This window comes from Amblyraja radiata, chromosome 35 (genome assembly GCF_010909765.2).
Source record: "Amblyraja radiata isolate CabotCenter1 chromosome 35, sAmbRad1.1.pri, whole genome shotgun sequence".
Taxonomy (NCBI): domain Eukaryota; kingdom Metazoa; phylum Chordata; class Chondrichthyes; order Rajiformes; family Rajidae; genus Amblyraja; species Amblyraja radiata.
In genome coordinates this window covers 6142926-6162181 of record NC_045990.1, presented here as the reverse complement: position 1 = coordinate 6162181, position 19256 = coordinate 6142926, and the positions used below count along the sequence as shown (strand labels likewise).

At 45.0% G+C, this 19256-nt stretch overlaps 1 protein-coding gene across 3 annotated transcripts in view; it reads right to left on the bottom strand.

Annotated features, from left to right (window-relative positions):
- Positions 1–17217, bottom strand: part of LOC116966060 (nuclear receptor subfamily 5 group A member 2-like) — a 34236-nt gene extending 17019 nt beyond the window's left edge. Inside the window, exons 1-2 of one of the 3 annotated variants that reach the window (XM_033012206.1) lie at positions 16895–17217; positions 5948–6063 (exon numbers count right to left, since the gene is read on the bottom strand). In XM_033012206.1, coding sequence (XP_032868097.1) covers positions 5948–6063; positions 16895–16958 — 180 coding nt within the window. In that variant the 5' untranslated portion in view covers positions 16959–17217. Of the gene's footprint in view, positions 1–5947; positions 6064–10001; positions 10182–16894 lie in introns of those variants that run through there. The other 2 variants (XM_033012205.1, XM_033012207.1) reach the window with 2 other exon arrangements.
- Positions 17218–19256: the final 2039 nt, after the last annotated feature.

Here is a 19256-nt window from a genome sequence, read left to right as displayed (position 1 = left end):
GTGTGTGTGTGTGTGTGTGTGTGTGTGTGTGTGTGTGTGTGTGTGTGTGTGTGTGTGTGTGTTTCCATCTGCTCGGAACATACTTGCTCTTCGCAATGCCTGCTGGCTGGTGAACAGAAGACTATTGCGGATAAGACCATAGCAGACCTTAGACATTGGCCTTGTGTAGGAAGGGACTGCAGATGCGGGTTTAAACTGAAGATGGACACAAAAAGATGGACACAAAAAGATGGAGTAACTCAGCGGGTCAGGCAGCATCTCTGGAGAGAAGGAATAGGTGACGTTTCGGGTCAAGACCCTTCTTCAGGCTGAGATTCAGGGGAAAAGGGAAATGAGAGGTATAGATGATGATGTAGAGAGATTGGAACATAATGAATGAAAGGTATGCAAAAAAGTAACAATGACAACGGAAACAAGCTGTTAGGGTGAAAACGAGTACAGGCAATGAGACTTGTCAACGTGGACATAGGTTGTTGTATGGAGAATAATTGGGTATGGGACCATAGCAGACCTTAACATTAGCCTTATGGACATGTACGTAGTTGTTGAACTGAGGACCATTGTGCATGGGATCATAGCAGATCTTATCATTAGCCTTACCAACATGCATGTAGGTTATTGAACAGAGAGCGATTGGGCATGGGAGCATACCAGACATTACCATTAGCCAACATGAGATTAAATCGTGCCTTAACACATTGTGAATTCAATAGAACTTATTGCAGTGTAGACACAAAGTGCTGGAGTAACCCTGAAGAAAGGTCTTGACCTGAAGCCAGCTATCCATGTTCTCCAGAGTTGTTGCCTGACCAGCTGAGTTACTCCGGCACTTTGTGTGTCTTGTTTTTTGTATCTCTAAACACAGGGCTTGCCTCTACATTCCATGGACATCATTTTTGTCATGGACATTGGCGGCTGAACAGCCTTTCCCTGTGCTGTACTGTTCAATGCAGAAAACAAGGAACTGCAGATGCTGGTTTTGTGAAAAACAGCCACAAAGTGCTGCAATCGCCGATCCAGTATCTGGGTTGGCCGGCAGTGTTGAGGAATGGTGAGGTAGTGGGATGGTGATCATTTTCCATCAGTTTATTTACACAAACTAATCCACACTGTGTCCTTTTGAACTTTGCTTTACGACACTCATTATCATTGTGCAGAGAACCTAGCCAGAGACCTTTGATTCTGAGAAGATAATTAAGTTGATTATATACGATAGGCTTGGAATTTTTATTTTCTTCAGCACTTTGAATGTCACTGCATGGTACAAAGTCTTCCTGGCAACTTAACACTGGGACACAGAGGAATTCTGCCGCGACCCATTGCTCCTCTCCAGAGAAGGTAGACACAAAATGCTGGAGTAACTCAGCAGGACAGGCAGACAGGCAGTATCTCTGGAGAGAAAACAGCTCCAGAGATGCTGCCTGTTTCTCGCATTTTGTGTGTACCTTTGATTTTAACCAGCATCTGCAGTTCTTTCCTTCACCTTCTCTCCAGAGATGTTGCTTACCAACTGCATCACAGTATGGTATGGCAACTGCTCTGTCTCCAACCGGATAAGCACTGCAGAGGGTGGTGAAAATTGCCCAACGCATCACCGGTTCCTCACTCCCCTCCATTGAGTCTGTCCAAAGCAAGCGTTGTCTGCGGAGGGCACTCAGCATCGTTAAGGACTGCTCTCACCCCAGCCACAGTCTGTTTACCCTCTATATATATGTATTGCTCATTATTCTATGTTCGCTCTTCTAGGGAGAGGCTAACTGCATTTCAGTGTCTCTGTACTGTATACTGCACAATGACAATAAAGATTGAATCTGAATCTGAATCTGAATCTGAATCTGAATCTTAATCTTACTGCAGCTCACAGGAAGGGTGTACTAACCCCGTGCAGGCAGCACCCGTAGTCAGGATCGAACCTGGTTTCTGGAGCTGTAAGGCAGCAACTCTACCGTAGCCACTCTATTCTGGGTAATGTTAAAGTGAGTGCTCGGTGAAATGAAAGGATTGCAGCCAATGTGTGTAGAACAACACGACTGGGGTTACTGTGGAAAATTGGACATTCCAGATTCATGGAGGAAAAATGTTACGGACAGGTCTCTGGACCAATAGACAATAGACAATAGGTGTAGGAGGAGGCCATTCGGCCCTTCGAGCCAGCACCGCCATTCAATGCGATCATGGCTGATCATCCCCAATCAGTACCCCGTTCCTGCCTTCTCCCCATTTCCCCGCACTCCGCTATCTTTAAGAACCCTATCTAGCTCTCTCTTGAAAGTATCCAGAGAACCTGCCTCCACCGCCCTCTGGGGCAGAGAATTCCACAGACTCAAACTCTCTGTGAGAAAAATTGTTTCCTCTTCTCTGTTCTAAATGGCTTACCCCTTATTCTTAAACTGTGTGGCCCCTGGTTCTGGACTCCCCCAACATCAGGAACATGTTTCCTGCCTCCAGCGTGTCCAAGCCCTTAACAATCTTATATGTTTCAATAAGATGCCCTCTCCTCCTAATGGATAAATCAGACCAATTCATAACGAGTTGGTCTCCATTCGTCGTTTTTTTGGAATCATATGGTGCAACACAATTGTAAAAAATAACTGTTTCAGGACTGGACCAGGGTTGGTCAAGACTATAAATAATGATCTCCTTTCTTTTTTTATTTTCTTTCTTTCTCTATTCTCTCTCTCAACTTTCTTCATTTACTCGTTTTCTTTTTTCACACACTATATATTTCACATCTTTCTATCCTTTACTATCTAACTTCTTTTTCCTATTCTAATCTTTTTTCAGTGTAATAAAAAAAAAAAAGAAGTTGTACATAAAATGTATTATGAAAATATATATTAGGCACTTTGGTGCCATATGACTGTACTTACTTCTAATAAAATAAAATATTAAAAAAAAAAAAAATAAGATGCCCTCTCATCCTTCTAAACTCCAGAGTGTACAAGCCCAGCTGCTCCATTCTCTCAGCATATGACAGTCCCGCCATCCAGGGAATTAACCTTGTAAGAACCAGAACCCTTATATAATCTGGACACTTGTTATATTATAATAGACTTGAGACTCTGGAGCAGAGAAGTAGAAACAAATGTTTATTCCTCAACAATGTAGAACATTGCAAAGAAAATCGCAAAGCTTTTTTCTTAAAAATAACTTTCTAACTAATGAATGTGTCTTTCAAGGGCTTGTTGCCATTGTTTTCTCCATATATCAGGATGAACTAGAAAGGAGCTTCCTGTTTATGACCATTTTCTGACAGTGTCGTATCTCCCCTCACCAAACTCTGTGTTCGTTTGTCAGTAAACAAATCCTGTTCAGGAGAGCGGAAAAAAAAAACTCTTTTGCGCAGATTGTTCCTGGATATAATAAAGGATGTCACCCCCACCGGCCTTTCCACTGGGAGAGTATCTGAGTTTACCAGTGTTCATTCATTATTAGCACAGTGCTCCATCGAGCTGCAGCGGTAGAGTTGCTGCCTCACAGCGCCAGAGACACGGGTTTAATTCTGACTATGGGTGCAGTCTGTACAGAGTTTATACTTTCTCCCCGTTACCCACGTGGGCTTTCTCCGGGTGCTCCGGTTTCCTCCCACACTCCAAAGATGTACTGCTTAGTAAAATTGTAAATTGTCCCTAGTGTGTGCAGGATAGCAGGGATCGCTGGTCGGCGCAGACTTGGTGGGCAAAAGGGCCTGTTTCCCCGTTACAGAAGGTGCCTAGTGTGTAGGATAGTTAGTGTACTGGTCGGCTGGACACAGTGGGCTGAAGGGCCTGTTTCCGTGCTGTATCTCTAAACTAAACTAAATTAGAGCTGCTTCCAGCAATATTGAGAAAATGTATCAATTACTGCACAAGATGAAACAGTTGCAATAAACATATGTATACACACACATGCACGCACACACACGCGCACACACACACACACACACACACACACACACACACACACACACACATATATATATATATATATATAATATAAATAGATATATATACATAATTAAGTACAAGACATCTTGTTTGTAACCGGCCAGAGGAACATTGTGATCTACAAAGGCTTGTTACAAAATCAAAGGGGTCTGAGGAGTTACTATAAATAACAGAATAAACAGTAAACTTTGTTGCTCCTGTTAACTTTCACAAGGACGCCCTCGCTACAACACTTCCTCATTCTAAGACAATACTTGTTGCCATTATAGCCCCATGTACACCAATGTATCGCTCCTCTATTCACTTGACGGTTACAACATATCTCCAAAACACTTGGTTTTCATTAGGGACTGAACTGCCTGATCTTGAAAAGCACTGTGTCCAATCCAGCGATTACTGGTGTTTAGTACATTAGAGTCATACAACATGGAAACACGTTGTTTGGCCCAACATGCCCACACGGACTAACTTGTCCCATCCATACTAGTCCCACCTGCCTGCATTTGCTCCATATCCTTCTAAACATGTCCTATCCATGTACCTGTCTAAATGCCTCTTTAACATTGCGATGGTACCTGCCTCAACTACCTCTTCAGGCAACTTGTTTAAGAAGGAACTGCAGATGCTGGAAAATCGAAGGTACACAAAAATGCTGGAGAAACTCAGCGGGTGCAGCAGCATCTGTAGAACGAAGGAAATAGGCAACGTTTCGGGCCGAAACCCTTCTCAGACAACTGAGAAACCCTTCCTTCAGGCAACTTGTTCCATACACCCACCACCCCTTGTGTGAAAATGTTACTCCTCAAGTTCCTATTAAATCTTTCTTCCCTTACCTTAAACCTGGTTCACAATTTGCCTACTCTGGGTAGTCTGTCTAACCAATCTATTCCTCATTATTCTATGTTATTCATGCAATGAGTCACTAGTTGGACTGTGCCACTTTAGACTTTACACTTTAGAGATATAGTGTGTAGATACAGTCCGTGCCGACCAGCGATCACCACATGCGCTAGTTCTATCCTATACACTAGGGACAATATACAATTTTACCCAAGTCAATTAACTTACAAACTTGTACGTCTTTGGAGTGTGGTAGGAAACCGGAGCATCAGGAGAAAACCCACGTGGTCACGGGGAGAACATACAAACTCCGTACAGCCAGCACCCATAGTCAAGGATCGAACCCGGGTCTCTGGCGGTGTATTAGGCAGCAACCCTACCGCTGCGCCACCGTGCCACCCCGCTTGTTGGGCGGCCATAAGAACGAGAATGCCTGAAAATAGGATCAGGGATAAGTCACCAGGTTCTTCAAGCCTGCCCCACCATTCAGAATGTAGAACAGAGGACAGTACAGAACAGGAACAGGCCCTTCGGCCCATAATGTCTGTGCTGAACGTTAAACATGCCAAATTAAACCAATAGCTTACGCCTTCACATGATCTATATCCCTCATTCATCATATATCCATGTACTGTATCTAGGTAAAAGCCTCTTAATTTCGTCTGAAGAGGGTTCCCGACCCGAATCGTCACTTATTCACGTTCTCCAGATATGCTGCTTGACCCGCTGTTACTCCAGCACTTGGTGCATTAACCAGTGTCTGCAGTTCCTTGTTTCCACTGTCTTATCCGCCTCCACCTCCACCCCGGGCATCACTCTCCAGATACCCATCACTCTCTGTGCAAATTACCTCCTTCTCACAACTCCTTGAAACATTCCCCCTCTCAGCTTATAGAGTTTGAATTGATTGTATCTGTGTATCTATTTGAATAGCACATAAAACAAAGCTTTTCACTGTTCCTAGACCAAAATTCCCCCGGCCTACAATCACCCCAGTCACAAACTCTGTCTTTCACACTGGGGCCAATTTACAATTTCACCAAAGCAACATTACTACTGGCTGCTGTGCCACTGTTTCGCTTAAAAGCTATTGGGAGCCAGCATCTAGGGTTAGAGAGGTTGTTGAAGGCTGGTTTCAACTATAATCATATCCTCAAGAATTGGCTGACAAGGCTTCATACCTTACAACTTTCGCAAGTTAGGAGTCCATAGTGGTATCCAGAGACCTTGTCTCCACAAATCGGACACAACTCCTCACACATCGACTCAACAGGATACTCCATCTTAACCTGGGAATCTATGATTCAAAGAAACAAAATGTCATTGATTGCTGCATCTGACGTTGCAGTCCCTTCTTTTATTTATCCCTTCATCCCAGGCTTGCCCTGTTGAGGCAAAATGTTCGAACAAAATGTTTTGGGGGGCACGGTGGTGCAGCGGTAGAGTTGCTGCCTTATAATGCCCCTGTCCCACTTAGGAAACCTGAACGGAAACCTCTGGAGACTTTGCGCCCCACACAAGGTTTCTGAGCGGTCCCCGGAGGTTGCAGGTGGTTGCCGGAGGTTGCAGGTTGTGGAAGCAGGTAGGGAGACTGACAAAAACCTCTGGGAACCTCCGGGAACTGCACGGAAACCTTGGGTGGAGCGCAAAGTCTCCAGAGGTTTCCGTTCAGGTTTCCTAAGTGGGACAGGGGCGTTACATCGCTTGCAGCGCCGGAGACTCGGGTTCGATCCTGACTACAGGTGCTGTCTGTACGGAGTCTGTACGTTCTTCCCGTGACTGCGTGGGTTTTCTCCGAGATCTTCAGTTCCTTCCACACTCCAAAGATGTACAGGTTTGCAGGTTAATTGGCTTGGTGTATATGTAAATTGTCCCTGGTGTGTGTAGGATAGTGTTAATTTGTGGGGATCGCTCGTTGGCGTGGACTCGGTGGGCCGAAGGGCCTGTTTCCGTGCTGTATCTCTAAACTAAAAATAAAATTATTACAAGATGATTTTATGTAAACAGAATTTAAAAAAGCTAATTTCTGTATAGCAAACTCCCACAAAAAAAATGTTTAAAATATATTTTTGGACAAGTACATGGTTAGGATAGGATATGGGCTGCCATAGGAAGGTGGGCCTAGTGTAGGTGGGGCATGTTGGTTGGTATGGGCAAGTTGGGCCTAAGGGCCAAACTCTAGGCTGACTACAGCACCCCCTCAGTCTAGTGAGCCTAGAGTTTGTGAACTCCAGCCTCTGGGGTAGGAGCTTGTATGCACATTATCTACCTCGAAAAAGAATACCAACTTCGGAAAAATAACATAAAGCATCAAGGAATAGATAGAATCTCTGGAATTCTCTGCCACAGAAGGTAGTTAAGGCCAGTTGATTAGCTATATTTAAGAGGGAGTTAGATGTGGCCCTTGTGGCTAAAGGGATCAGGGGGTATGGATAGAAGGCAGGTAAAGGATACTGAGTTGGATGATCAGCCATGATCATATTGAATGGCGGTACAGGCTCGAAGGGCCGAATGGCCTACTCCTGCACCTATTTTCTATGTTTCTATGTTTCTATAGGATTAATGACTTTTAGTTTAGTTTGGAGATACAACATGTAAACAGGCCCTTTGGCCCATCGAGTCCATTCCAACCAGCGATCCCTGCACACTAACACTATCCTATATACCCTCAGAACAATTTTACAATTTTACCAAGCCAATTAGCCTACAAACTTGTACGTATTTGGAGTGTGGGAGAAAACCGGAGCATCCAGAGAAAACCCACGCAGGTCACAGGGAGAGCGTGCAAATTCCATTCAGACTGTACCCGTAGTCAGGTTTGAACCCACGTCCCTGGCCCTGTAAGGCAGCAACTCCACCGTTGCACCACCATGCCGCTCTACGCCCTTCAACAGCAAACAAATGTTGTTCCATCACCAAATTTAGATATATTATCATTGAAACATAGAAACATAGAAAATAGGTGCAGGAGTAGGCCTTTCAGCCCTTCGATCCAGCACCGCCATTCAATATGATCATGGGTGATCTTCTAAAATCTGGTATCATTGATTCCATCATCCAGATCACTGTTCTTGAGTGTTAACAGAACTGAACTCCTATAGTGCTACTTCAGCCAACACTAAAATAACCTACACTCTGCTCTCTACCTTATAAGCGATCCCCAACTAACTTTGTTCAAATAATTCCTTAATTGAAGATGATCTGAAAGATCCAGGCGGTACTAAGACCTTGATGTGGTAGACGCTAGATTTTTCTCGACCGGGGTGACTAGACCCATGGGTAACCATCTTAAAGAAAAGGATCAGCCATTCAAGTCTGAGATGAGAAGAAATGGTTTCACTCAGGAGTAGCGAAACTTTGGAATCTTCTGTTCACCGAGGTTCATCTGTTCAAGACACAGATCGACAGATCTTTGTAATCAGAGGGTACTGCTTGCAGTGGGCAAATGCTCTGAGATTAATGCTAAACCTTGAGTTTACTGATTAGCAGAACCAATTTGATGCTGAATGACTCTATTCCTTCTGATCTTTTGCTCCCAACTATTTTTATGTTACTAAAGAAATTTTGAGCTGGCATGGGATTGGTCAAGGGTGGCACGGTGGCACCCTTGACCACGTGGGCTTTCTCCATGTCTTCCTGTTTCCGCCATATTCCAAAGACGTGCAGGTTCGTAGGTTCACAAAAAAGCTGGAGAAACTCAGCGGGTGCAGCAGCATCTATGGAGCGAAGGAAAAAGGCAACGTTTCGTCCCGAAACGTTGCCCTTTTCCTTCGCTCCATAGATGCTGCTGCACCCGCTGAGTTTCTCCAGCTTTTTTGTGTACCTTCGATTTTCCAGCATCTGCAGTTCCTTCTTAAACAGGTTTGTAGGTTAATTGGCTGCTGTATAATGACCCTAGTATGGAGGATAGCACTTGTGTGCGGCTGATCAGGGTGGGCTCGGACTCAGTGAGCTGAACGACTTGTTTCAATGCCATATCTCTGAATTAAACTAATCTAATCTAAACTAAACGTACTTTAAACTAAAGTACATTAAACTAAACTAAACGGAACTAAACCAGGTAATCCCTTGTGAATGAGGCATCGTGAATCCATGTGAAGGAAACTAACAGCAATTGAAGGCTCTGCAAGAGAGATGACTCTTTGCCAAATTCATTGTAGCAAATGACAAACAGGTCCCAGGAACGTGGCCTCTGCTCCCTGAAAGTGCAAACATTTTCAGAGATAACAGAAATATTCAGCAGAACACTGAGTGTCCACGCCGTAAACGGAACAACTTGTGCGGTAACTTATTTATTTATTGATTGCTGATCAAAAGTGTCGTGGGCGAGGGGTTGAGTGAGGGGAGACTGTTCAAATGTTGTCGCATGCCCAGCGACCACCATCCAAACCTTAGCCCAACCCAACTCCTGAAACAGTGTCTAGAGGACTGAGTTTGGCACCCATCAGTGTATGCCGAAAGAGTGGAGGGGACAGCTTTAAGGTGAGAGGGGAAACATTTTAAAGAGACCTGCAGGGGAATTTTCTTTACACCGAGAATGCTTGGAACACACTGACAAGGGTGGTGGTGGAGGCAGATATGATAGTGGCATTCAAGAGGCTTTTAGATGTGCATGCATTTGTAAGGAATGCGGGGATATGGATTATGTGCAGGCAGAGGAGATTCGTTTATCTTGGAATCATGTACGGCACAGACATTGTGGGCTGAAGGGCCTGTTCCTGTGCTGTACTGGCCTATTTAAAGGCAAGTTAATTAGCTTAGCTTAGATACAGCATGGAAATATGCATTTCAGCCCACCGAGTCCACGTTAACCTGTTTACACTAGTTCTATGTTATCCTACGTTTGCCTCCACTCCCTACACACTAGGAGCAATTTACAGAGGACAAATAACCAACAAACCCACACGACTTTGGGATGTGGGAGGAAACCGGAGCACCCGGAGAAAACCCACGCGGTCACAGGGAGAACGCACAAACTCCACACAGACAACACCCGAGGTCAGGATCGAACCAGGGTCTCCGGCTCTGTGAGACAGCGATTCTGCCGCTCATAGAGCAATTTTAAGACAATCCTAAAATTTGCAAAGATCCTTTTGGGTCCTTTGCGTGAAATGGTGTCATGATTTAAGGGATGAATGAATGAATTTTGAATCCTTGTGAGTAAAATATTTCTAGGGATTGAAATTTACCAGCTACACAATTAAAGAAACATTGCGTTGGTTTTCCCGTACTCACTTTGTAGCAACATTTGATCTGATCCTGAATCCTGAATGTAGAGGAAGTTGATTTCGGTGTCTATATCTGGCAGCATTGTCAAAGTTCCAGGCTGCTGGTTAGGTACTCGCTCCAGGGGACACAGTGCACAGTTAGCACTGGTCTGAAGCAACTGGGGTGAGCCCTCAGTCAGTGCACTGAAAGCATCTCCACAGGAAGGGGGAGGAGGAACAGAGACAACCTATGGACTGACATGCTGACTGGCCACTCCTAACTCCTTCCTTATCATCCAAAGGGTTGGAGAATAAGTGACAGCCACAGGGGCTCCTACTACTAACTCATTAACCCTGTCAGTTTTTACCACAGCTATTTTGCCATCATGCGAGGTTCAGTTTTAGATAAACATAAACATATTTTATGATTGGGGAGAAGGCAGGCACGGGCTATTGATGGGACGATCAGCCATGATCACAATGAGTGGCTGTGCTGGCTCGAAGGGCCGAATAGCCTCCTCCTGCACCTATTTTCTATGTTTCTATGATTAATGTTTAATGTTTTATGTCTCATTCCTAACTGTCACTGTAGGTCATGTCGTCACTTGCGGGCGGAGCACCAAGGCAAATTCCTTGTATGTGAATACTGTATGCCAATAAACTTATTCATTCATTCATTCATGGGACGACAGATGGCACAATGGGCTAAGTGTTCGGCTGGCGACCGGAAGGTAGCCGGTTCGATTCCCGCTTGGAGTGCATACTGTTGTTGTGCCCTTGGGCAAGGCACTTCACCCACCTTTGCCTGTGTGTGAATGTGTGTGAATGTGTGTGAGTGATTGGTGGTGGTTGGAGGGGCCGTAGGCGCAGATTGGCAGCCACGCTTCTGCCAGTCTGCCCCAGGGCAGCTGTGGCTACAGAAGTAGCTTACCACCACCGAGTGTGACTGAGGAGTGAATGAATAATGCGATGTAAAGCGCCTTGAGTATTAGAAAGGCGCTATATAAATCCCATCCATTATTGTTATTATTCATTCATATACAGCATGGATACAGGCCCTTCGACCCACCCGGTCCACACCGACCATCGATCACCCGTTCACACTAGTTTTGTGTTGCTCCATTTTCTCATCCTCTCCCGAAACACAAGGGGCAAATTATAGAGGCCAATTAGTTTAGTTTTGTTTGGTTTAATTCATTATTGTCACGTGTACCTTGGTACAGTGGAAAGCTTTTTGTTGCATACTTTCCAGTCAAGGAAAAGACTACATATTTACAATCATGCTGTCCGCAGTGACAGGTAAATGATAAAGGAATAACATTTAATGCAAGATAAATTACAGCATTTAGTGCAAGCCAATTACAGATAGCTCAAAGGTCTCCAATTAGGTCAATGTCAGGTCAGCACTGCACTGTAGCTGGTGAGGGGGCGGTTATGTTAACAGGCGGGAATAACCTATAAACCCACCCGTCTTTGGGTTGTGGGAGGAAACCAGAACACCCAGAGAAAACCCACGCAGTCCCAGGGAGAAACATGCAAACCCCACATAGACAGCAATTGAGGTCAGGATCGAACTTGGGTCTCTGGCTGTGAGATTGTAGCTTTACCAGCTGTGTCACTGTGCCACTTATTGTAAACCAGAATATACTGGTTTATTCAGGCCTTACTGAAATGATGGGGTTGGTCACCACAACTCACTGAGCTCTGCAAAGTCACCACATGCACTGCTTTAGATGCCAGATATACCTCTACGGAAAGGTGTCTGATGGGGTCATATCCAGGTGCCCAGGGTGTGCGTGCAAACATGGGAAACATCAATAACCAGGATAAGGAGTTGACTATTTAGCCCTTTGAGCCTGTACCATTATTGAATACGGATATGCTGATTAATCTCAATACCATATTCCTGGCCTCTTGATCAATGCATTCCTTGGTAAGACAAATATCTTCCTCTTAAAAATATTCCGTGACTGGGCCTCCATTGTGTTCTGTCATGGAAAATTCTAGAAGAAGCATTCTAGATGAAGAACAGGTGTTCTGGAAAACGCTCTATCTGAAGCCTCTGCCTTCTTGTTCTAGACTACCCAAGCCAGGAGAACTTAGACCCTGTCAGAGTTTTAGAGAGATTTGCGTCATTTCTTCTAACTTCTAGTTAGAATGTAGGCCTACATAATCCAATCTCTCCTAATATGATAGTCCCACCAGATTTAGGAGATCTGGTCAATCCTTGTTGCTCCCCCTCTCTCGCAAGTATATTCCTAAAAGCCATGGAGCCATACAGCACGGAAACAGGTTCTTCAACCCAGTTTATCAAAACCAACCAAAACGCACCATCAAAAGTAGCCTTTATCACGGACTTTGGTTATAGCAGAGTGGCCACTAGGTGGCGGCAATCGGCAAGGACAACATCGTTTCTGCATGAGTCTGAAGAAGGGTCTCGACCCGAAACATCACCCATTCCTTCTCTCCAGAGATGCTGCCTGTCCCGCTGAGTTACTCCAGCATTTTGTGTCTACAGTATCTCCAATCTACAAGGACGTCTCCTAATTCTACAGAATGCCAATCATCGCATCCACCATTACCATGGACACATATGGACTTTACACTTTTAGATTTTAGAGATACAGCGTGGAAACAGGCCCTTCGGCTGCTGAGAGGTGTCTAAACTAAACTAAACCAAATCTGCAGACAATAATGAGAATTTTTCGTAGAGTGACACAGTGGAGCTGTGGTAGAGTTGCTGCCTTAGAGCACCAGACATCAGGGTTCGATCCTGCCCTTGGGTGCTGTCTGTACAGAGTTGTACGTTCTCCCTGTGACCACGTGCTCCAGTTTCCTCCCACACTCCAAAGATGTATAGGTTTGTTGGTTAATTGGCTTTGGTAAAAATTGTAAATTGCCCATAGGATTTAGGATAGTACTGGGGAATCGCTGGGTGGCACAGACTACGCGGGCCGAAGGGCCTGTTTGTACCGAGTCGCCTCTCTGACTACCCCTGGATGTACAGTATCAGCCAGATGGAATGTATTGGCTTGTGTTCATTTAATTTTTGAAACACATTTTCTTTTCACCAATCTACATTATATTCACAACTCCCTGCCATTTCTGGGAATGTAGTTGTATTCTCTTCTGTGAACCAAACCTAACCAAAGTAACTTTTTGATTGCTCTGCCTATTCTTTGTTCCACATTATAAATCGTCCCACTTCTGAATATAAACTGTAATCTGAACATGGACAGTGGGTTGGTATTTTCGATACAGAATATATGGAGAGCTGAGTGAGTGCGGAGAGGGATGGTTTGGTTTAGTTTAGTTTAGTTCAGTTCAGAGATACAGAGTGGAAACAGGCCCTTCGGTCCACTGAGCGAACACCCATGTACTACTTCAATCCTGCACACTGGAAGCTGCCCAAGTGTACCAAGAGTGGATGAGAAAATAACTTTCGAACAATGAGTGGATGAGAAAATAACATTGAACTAGTGTGAATGGGTGATGGCTGGTCGGCATGGGCTTCGTGGGCCAAAGGGCCTGTTTCCATGCTGTACAACACTGTGAAGTGTATCTACAAAGTTGAAACATTGATGATGCCTTGTCAAAGGCCTTCAAAAGTCCACGTAGACAACATCTGCCTCAGAGAGACAGTGATAGCAAATGCCTCGTAAGACAACAATATCCAGGTTTAAAGGGCCTGTCCCACTTGGTGGTCATTTGCGCATCATGCAGATGGCGTGCGAAGATTTTGAGAATCCCAAAATCCTGGCGCGCCGCGCGCGACCACTTGTCACTGCCTGTGTCACCACGCACCACGCAGGCATCACGTGCGCGTCACGACGCACTTCACGTGAAACAAGAAGTGAAAGATGCCGAAGATAGACACAAAATGCCGGAGTAACTCAGCGGGATAGGCAGCATCTCTGGATAGAAGGAATGGGCGATGTTTTGGGTCTCAACCTGAAACGTTACCCATTCCTTCTCTCCAGAGATGCTGCCTGCCCAACTGAGTTACTCCAGCATTTTGTGTCTATCTTCAGTTTAAACCAGCATCTGCAGTTCCTCTCTAGACCAGTGAAAGATGCCCACAGGCTTCCAAACCTGCTAAGAATACCTGACATAAGGTTGTGTCCATCATCGTGAAAGCATATTGATTCTAGACCCTAACTGTACACCACATTGTATTTGATTAGAAAGATTATAGTTGCGCAGAGTTCAAAGGAGGAATGTTATCTAATGTCCATAACGTTATCTGCAACTTTTCATTAGTTTGTGATAAGTTTAAATAACTCTTGCAGTAGAATAAACATCGGGAAGGAAAGGAGCCCCACATAAATGCTTTGTATGATATTGTTTCCTCTGTTGTTTCCTTGGCGATATTTTGCATCTTCTCCTTCCTGTTGGAAGATATTGCATGGAACTAATCATAATTTAATATGTAGCTATGCTAACTTTCAAAAGAATTAGACAGCTAATAACTTCTGTACTCTTCTGTCGTTTATGTTGGTTTAGAATCTGTGCAAAATTTTGCTCAGTATTGCGGTAACCAGCAGGTTCTTGATCCGACCTGCACAACCCTCATCCTGCACTACCCAAGACCAGAACCAGGGGGTCACAGTTTCAGAATAAGGGCTCAGCCGTTTAGGACTGAGATGAGGAAAAACTTTGCGAATCTGTGTAATTCTCTGCCACAGAAGGCAGTGGAGGCCAATTCACTGGATGTTTTCAAAAGCGAGTTTGATATAGCTCTTAGGGCTAACGGAATCAAGGGATATGGGGAGAAAGCAGGAACTGGGTACTGATCTTGGATGATCAGCCATGATAATATTGAATGGCGGTGCTGGCTCGAAGGGCCGAATGGCCTACTCCTGCATCAATTTTCTATGTTTCTATCTTGGCAACAGAACATTACGGACTACCTCTTGTTTTCTTATTGTGCATTTTTGCCAGTCCATTGTGCAATATTTTACCAGTCATTTTTTCATTATTTTGTTGAACGTATGTGCGATATATATACAATTTATGTTTTTGCATGTGGCTTATGTACCTATGATGCTGCCAAAGGCAAGCTTTTCAATGTACTTGTACCTCACCTACATATACATATAACAATGAAGTCGACTTGACACAAAGTGCTGGAGTAACTCAACGGGTCAAGCAGCGTCTCTGGAGAAAATCTCTGGGGCGGCACGGTGGTGCAGCGGTAGAGTTGCTGCCTTGCAGTGCCGGAGACCCGGGTTCGATCCTGACCACAGGTGCTGTCTGTACGGAGTTTGCACGTTCTCCCCGTGACTGCTTGGGGTTTCCCCGGATGCTCCGGTTTCCTCCCACACTCCAAAGACCGGCAGATTTGTGGGCTAATTTGGTTTCTGTAAATGTCGGTCGTGTGTGTAAGATAATGTTAGTATATGGCGATTGCTGGTCGGTGCAGACTCGGTGGGCCGAAAGGCCTGTTTCCGCACTGTATCTCTAAACTAAACTAAACTAAAAAAAAAGGATGGGTCTTTCACACTGTCAGCATTCAGATGACACATTAAACCAAGGCCTTGGGTCCTCTAGTGAAAGCTAAAAGTGCTAGAAATACTCATAGTGTTGGCCAGCATCTTTGGAGAGAGAATATGAGTTTTTCTTTCAAGTCTAATGGCCCATTAACAGAATTGGCATATAGTGCACTCTTTGCTAAATGTAATCACACAGAGGGCGGTGTGTGTATGGAACGAGCTGCCCGAGGAGGTAGTTGAGGCTGGGACTATCCCAATGTTTAAGAAGCAGTTAGACAGGTACATGGATAGGACAGGTTTGGAGGGATATGGACCAAGCGCAGGCAGGTGGGACTAGTGTAGCTGGGACATGTTGTTTGGTGTGGGAAATTTGAGCCAAAGGACCTGTTTCCATACTGTAATCACTCGGACTCTATGATAGTGAAACCCCTTGTACAGATCTCTGGGGCTTGTTGGTCGGAGCGGGCTAGTTGAGCCAAACAGCCTGTATGACTCCCTCTCATCATTTATTTATCATTGCTGGGTTTTAAATTCTGAACCTTCCTTCTCAGCAAGATTCACCAGTGGGACTGCAACAGTTCAACAATGTCCTTCACATCATCTGGTCACAGTAGCAAACTCAGATCTTCAGGCCTTACCCTTTGCATCAAATACACTGAATGTTTGTAGTTGAGTTTAGTTTCGAGATACAGCGTGGAAACAGGCCCTTCGGCCCACCGAGTCTGCACCGGCCAGCGATCCCCGCACACTAGCACTATCCTACACACTAGGGACAATTTACAATTTTATTGAAGCCAATTAACCTACAAACTTTTTGTTTAAGAAGGAACTGCAGATGCTGGAAAATCGAAGGTACACAAAAATGCTGGAGAAACTCAACGGGTGCAGCAGCATCTATGGAGTGAAGGAAATATGTTTCGGCCCGAAACGTTGCCTATTTCCTTCGCTCCATAGATGCTGCTGCACCCGCTGAGTTTCTCCAGCATTTTTGAGTAATCTACAAACTTGTATGTCTTTGGAGTGTTGGAGGAAACCGTCCCAATAAATTGCCCTTCATTTGTAGGATAGAGCTTGTGTACAGGGTGATCATTGGTTAGCATGGATGGTGGGCTGAAGGGCCTGTTTCCATGCTGTATCTCTAAACTAAAATTAAACTACAACTAATCTTTGCCAACTCATCACCCAACTCATCAGAATCGAAGCCATTAAAACCACAGACTTGAGCAGAGCACGAGGTATGCAGAACAACTTTTAACTTTCCCCGATATAGAGTCATAGATTAATGCAGCGTGGAAACAGGCCCTTCGGCCCATCTCGTCCATGCCGACCAAAACACCCAATCTAAGCTTGGCCCATTTACCTGTGTTTTGACTGCTAATATAGCCCTCCCAGCTCATACGTCTACCCGGCAACAGACACGTCTACTCACTTGCATTGAAAGAGTGCTCTATCGATGAAGCTCGATAAACTGCCCCAACCACACAGGCCGACATGGTTTTTCCAGTCAGATCCTCACATCACACGCAGAGCAAACCCAAAAACATTTCTTTTCAGTCGCAGAAAGGATCCCGCTGTGCCTCATGGAAGGAATATCACCCACTCCTTCTCGTGTACAATGTGCAATCTGGACTTTGTCCACGCTCTGATTGCTGAGATGTAGTAAAAATGGTAACTCCACCTTGCAATAGGCTCTGCAGTCAAATGAGGATCAGGCCCATAACCTCTTCCTAAGTCCCAGTCGTGAAAGCACATCGAACGAGAGCATATTCATTTGCAATCCTTGTGTGTGTGTGTGTGTGTGTGTGTGTGTTGTGTGTGTGAAAGACAAATAAAAGATAAGGGGTTGTTGACTGATAGCGAAGAGAGAGAAAAATGATTAACTTGATTCCGAGGAATGGGATCAGCAGGACTTCATTCCTTGGGTAAAGAATTCTATTTTTCAGTAACTCTTTGACCAGGTTGTCGATTGCGGATTGAAAGCAAAGTTGCGTATCTTCTAAGAATCAACGCGGTTCGTTAATGTCACTGAATCGCCAGTTCCGTCACGCAGAACACGGGACAGGGAACATGGAAGGTAGAACAGTACAGAACAAGAACAGGCCCTTCGGCCCACAATGTCTGTGCCGAACATGATGCCTATACCATCTCTGACTGCCTGCACATGATCCACACCCCTCCAGTATAGTTTATTGTCACACTTTTGTTGCGTGCTAACCAATCAGTCGAAAGGCCTTCTTCCTCTTGCGTATGGCGTGCACAGCATAAAGTTGTAGACAACTTGTTCTATTTGATCTTACTTGATTGTGCACGCCAGGTTGATTGCATTCGTCAAAACAGGGCGGACCACGTGAAGGTTGCAATCTCCCACCCCGGTAGAAAGACAATACATGATTACAATCGAGCCATTTACAGTGTATAGCTACATGATCAGGAATAACGTTTAGTGCAAGGTAAAGCCAGTAAAGTCCGATCAAGGATAGTCTGAGGGTCACCAATGAGGTAGATAGTAGTTCAGCACTGCTCTCTGGTTGTGGTAGGATGGTTCAGTTGCCTGATAACAGCTGGGAAGAAACTGTCCCTGAATCTGGAGGTGTGCGTTTTCACACTTCTATACCTGTAAACAGGAGTTATGTGATCATTCAGTACAGGGTGACTTGGCAAAGATTAGTTGTCAGACTGGATCTGTAAATTAAATTGATCAATACATGGATAGATTACGTTTCGGGACGGGATTGTCAGGAGGGAGGGAGAGGAAAAGTGGGAGAAGGAAGAGGTAGGACAAATTCTGGCAGGTGATAGGTAGGCACAGGTAAGGGCGGAGATCGGCAGATGGTTGGAACAAAGGTCAGAGATTAAAACTGAGGGTGTGAGACAAAGGGATTGAAGAGTGGCAAATGGTGAGGCCAGAGGAAGGAATGTGCGTGGAGGAGGAGGTGGTGGAAGAGGAGGGGGTGGGGTGAAATAGGTGCAAGCCCAGGTGGGGAGCAGGTGGGGCACAGGGGATGGGGCGGGGAAAAGATAGGAGGAGAAAAGGGAAGGGGGGGGGGGGGGGAGAAGGTTGCAAACGTTAAGGGGCTGTCCCACTTGGGCGACCTAATTGGCGAGTTTAGAAGAGTTTCAAAAATTGTCATGTTGAAGACCTCCTTCGACTATGTTGAAGACTAGCTTTGACTAACTACGACTAACCAGGAAAATTGGACACCGAATAGTGGAGAGTGAAAACGATCTCCTTCTATCTCCTCCGATCTCCCTTCGACCTCACTTCGACTATGATGAAGACTATCTATGACTACCTTCGACTACCCTCGATTACCTACGACTAACATGCCGACCTACTACGACAAAACCCACGAGAAAAAAAAGTATCGATTTTTTTCCATGGCGACCTTTTTTTAACATATTGAAAAAAACGCCGCGGCCTAGCTGAGGCCTCGACTACGCGGAGACAACTCTCGAGCATGAAGACCTCCTACGACCTCGTGTCGACCATGCTGTGAGCATGTCGAGGGCAAACTCGCGGATTAGGTCGCCCGAGTGGGAGAGCCCCTTAACATAATATTGGAGAATTCAATGTTTCTGAGTCTTCTCTGCACCTTCCTAATGATATGTGTTTTCGCCAGCCTGGATTACAAGGTGCAAGGATCAGACAGTAAAATAAATATTATTTATTTGTGATATGGAGTGCCCCCTGCCAAAGTATCGCGCACCAACCACCAACCTGGACAGAGCCACTGTCGTGCCGCTGCCGATCGGAACGCCTGTTGATGTTTAATTGAGAGTAGTGTTAAACT